Source organism: Cucumis sativus, chromosome 6, assembly GCF_000004075.3.
Source record: "Cucumis sativus cultivar 9930 chromosome 6, Cucumber_9930_V3, whole genome shotgun sequence".
In the NCBI taxonomy this organism is placed as follows: domain Eukaryota; kingdom Viridiplantae; phylum Streptophyta; class Magnoliopsida; order Cucurbitales; family Cucurbitaceae; genus Cucumis; species Cucumis sativus.
Window position 1 is genome coordinate 23993162 of NC_026660.2, and position 1746 is coordinate 23994907.

Here is a 1746-nt window from a genome sequence, read left to right on the forward strand (position 1 = left end):
TTTAAAAACAGATTACCGTTATATTTGCCAAATTTACAATATGAAAAAAGAGATGTTATGAGACGTTTTTTTCTAAATCTTTTTATCCTCGACAATTTTCCACGATAACTATAGATTCATGAAGATGGTGGAGCACATGAGTTTAACTATGCACAAAAAATAAGGATTGTCATCATACCATTTACATGTTCACACACAAAGTTTACATGTTCATACATCCACGCTTGCATGGGTGCATACACGCAAATATTGTTCATAAAAAATATAACAATATAATTAATGATCAAAAACCAAAGTTTCATCATAGAACTAAGTTGGTATGATATGTACTATAAATATCAAACTAGTCTTAATCAAAATTATAGGACATACCACAAACCATTACTAGTTCTTCGAGTGAGTTTAATTTTTCTTTGAAGAGAATTTAAAGTCATGGACACTGCTGGATTTGGACCTTCAATCGTGATTGGTTCCTGTAATCCGATATTGAAAGACGATCCAAAAGTGATAGAGATGGCGGAGTATGCAGTAAAAGAACAGGGAGAAGATCATTTGATACTGAATAGTGTAGCAGATGGACAGATCGTTACGGTGTTCTTGGGTGGCAACACTTATTATAACCTTCTCATACTTGCTCATCATCCTCGCACATTTCAGGGGTTTTATAGCGCCATTGTGTTGGAAAATACATCCAAAAATGTGAAGGAGGTCGTATCTTTTTTTCGTCTTCCTTGATGATGCAATTATGATAATGGGTGCATAGATAATCTACGATCTCAACAAACTATCTACTCTCTCACTTGTTTATTGTTTATGTGTATGGATGTTTTATATGCAATTGGAATGAAAACTACTACTAATTTATGATAAAATAAAAGTATAAAAAGCATATATGCTTTTGGTGTGTTTTTATCTAAATTCTTCCTAGCTTGTTTTAATTTATCTATAGTTAACAGTATGTTTTTGTATATGCTAGTCTGTATTTGTTTTATATTCTAGACCCAAACTTGAGATCGATAGATTCAAAATCTAGATTTACGATCACATGATGACTTCAACATTTTCTTGCAGGGGATGAGTCTTTGTGTCAACCAAAAAAGATTTTGGCAATTCTATTTATATAGTTATTTTGTAACATCATTGATGAACTTTTAAAAAATAATAGAAAGGTAAAAAAATATACATGGATACAAAATAGTTCTTTTTTTTTTTCTCTTCCCTTTATTGTTGGAGTCGACCTTCTCCCTTTTTTTCCAATCTAGAAATCAATCTCCCATTTATTTCACTTCCAAACCCACCTTTTAACCACTAAAAATTAAGGGGTTGGTTGTAAAAATAGTAAATTAATTTATGATAATAGAGATCATATTAATAAATTTTCTAAATTGGAGAAGTAAAAATTTAAAACTAGTAACCTTATGATTACCATCGGACAGCTCTTCGATAGTCCTATAATTACCGTTTGATAGCCATATGATATCATTAATGTTAACATATTTACAATATGAAGAGAAAAAAAAGGTGTTATGAGCTGTTTTTTCTAAATGTTTTTGTCATTTGATGCAATTTTTCTAAAATCAATTCAATGATTAATTTTACATTGGTAAACACATTTTTCGTATTATTAAAATTGTTTTTAAATTACTAAAAATATTCTTTTGAGTGATTTTGAAAGAAAAAATTATTTTAAATAACAAACGTTTTGAAAACATTTACAAATATAACAAATATCATAACTTATCATAA

General features: G+C 29.1%; 1 protein-coding gene across 1 annotated transcript; it reads left to right on the forward strand.

The window, feature by feature from the left end:
- Window positions 1-432: 432 nt before the first annotated feature.
- Window positions 433-735, forward strand: LOC101213950. Its single transcript, XM_004151362.1, has one exon. It carries the CDS (start codon window positions 433-435, stop codon window positions 733-735), a length of 303 nt encoding a protein of 100 aa, XP_004151410.1.
- The last annotated feature ends 1011 nt before the right edge of the window (window positions 736-1746 follow it).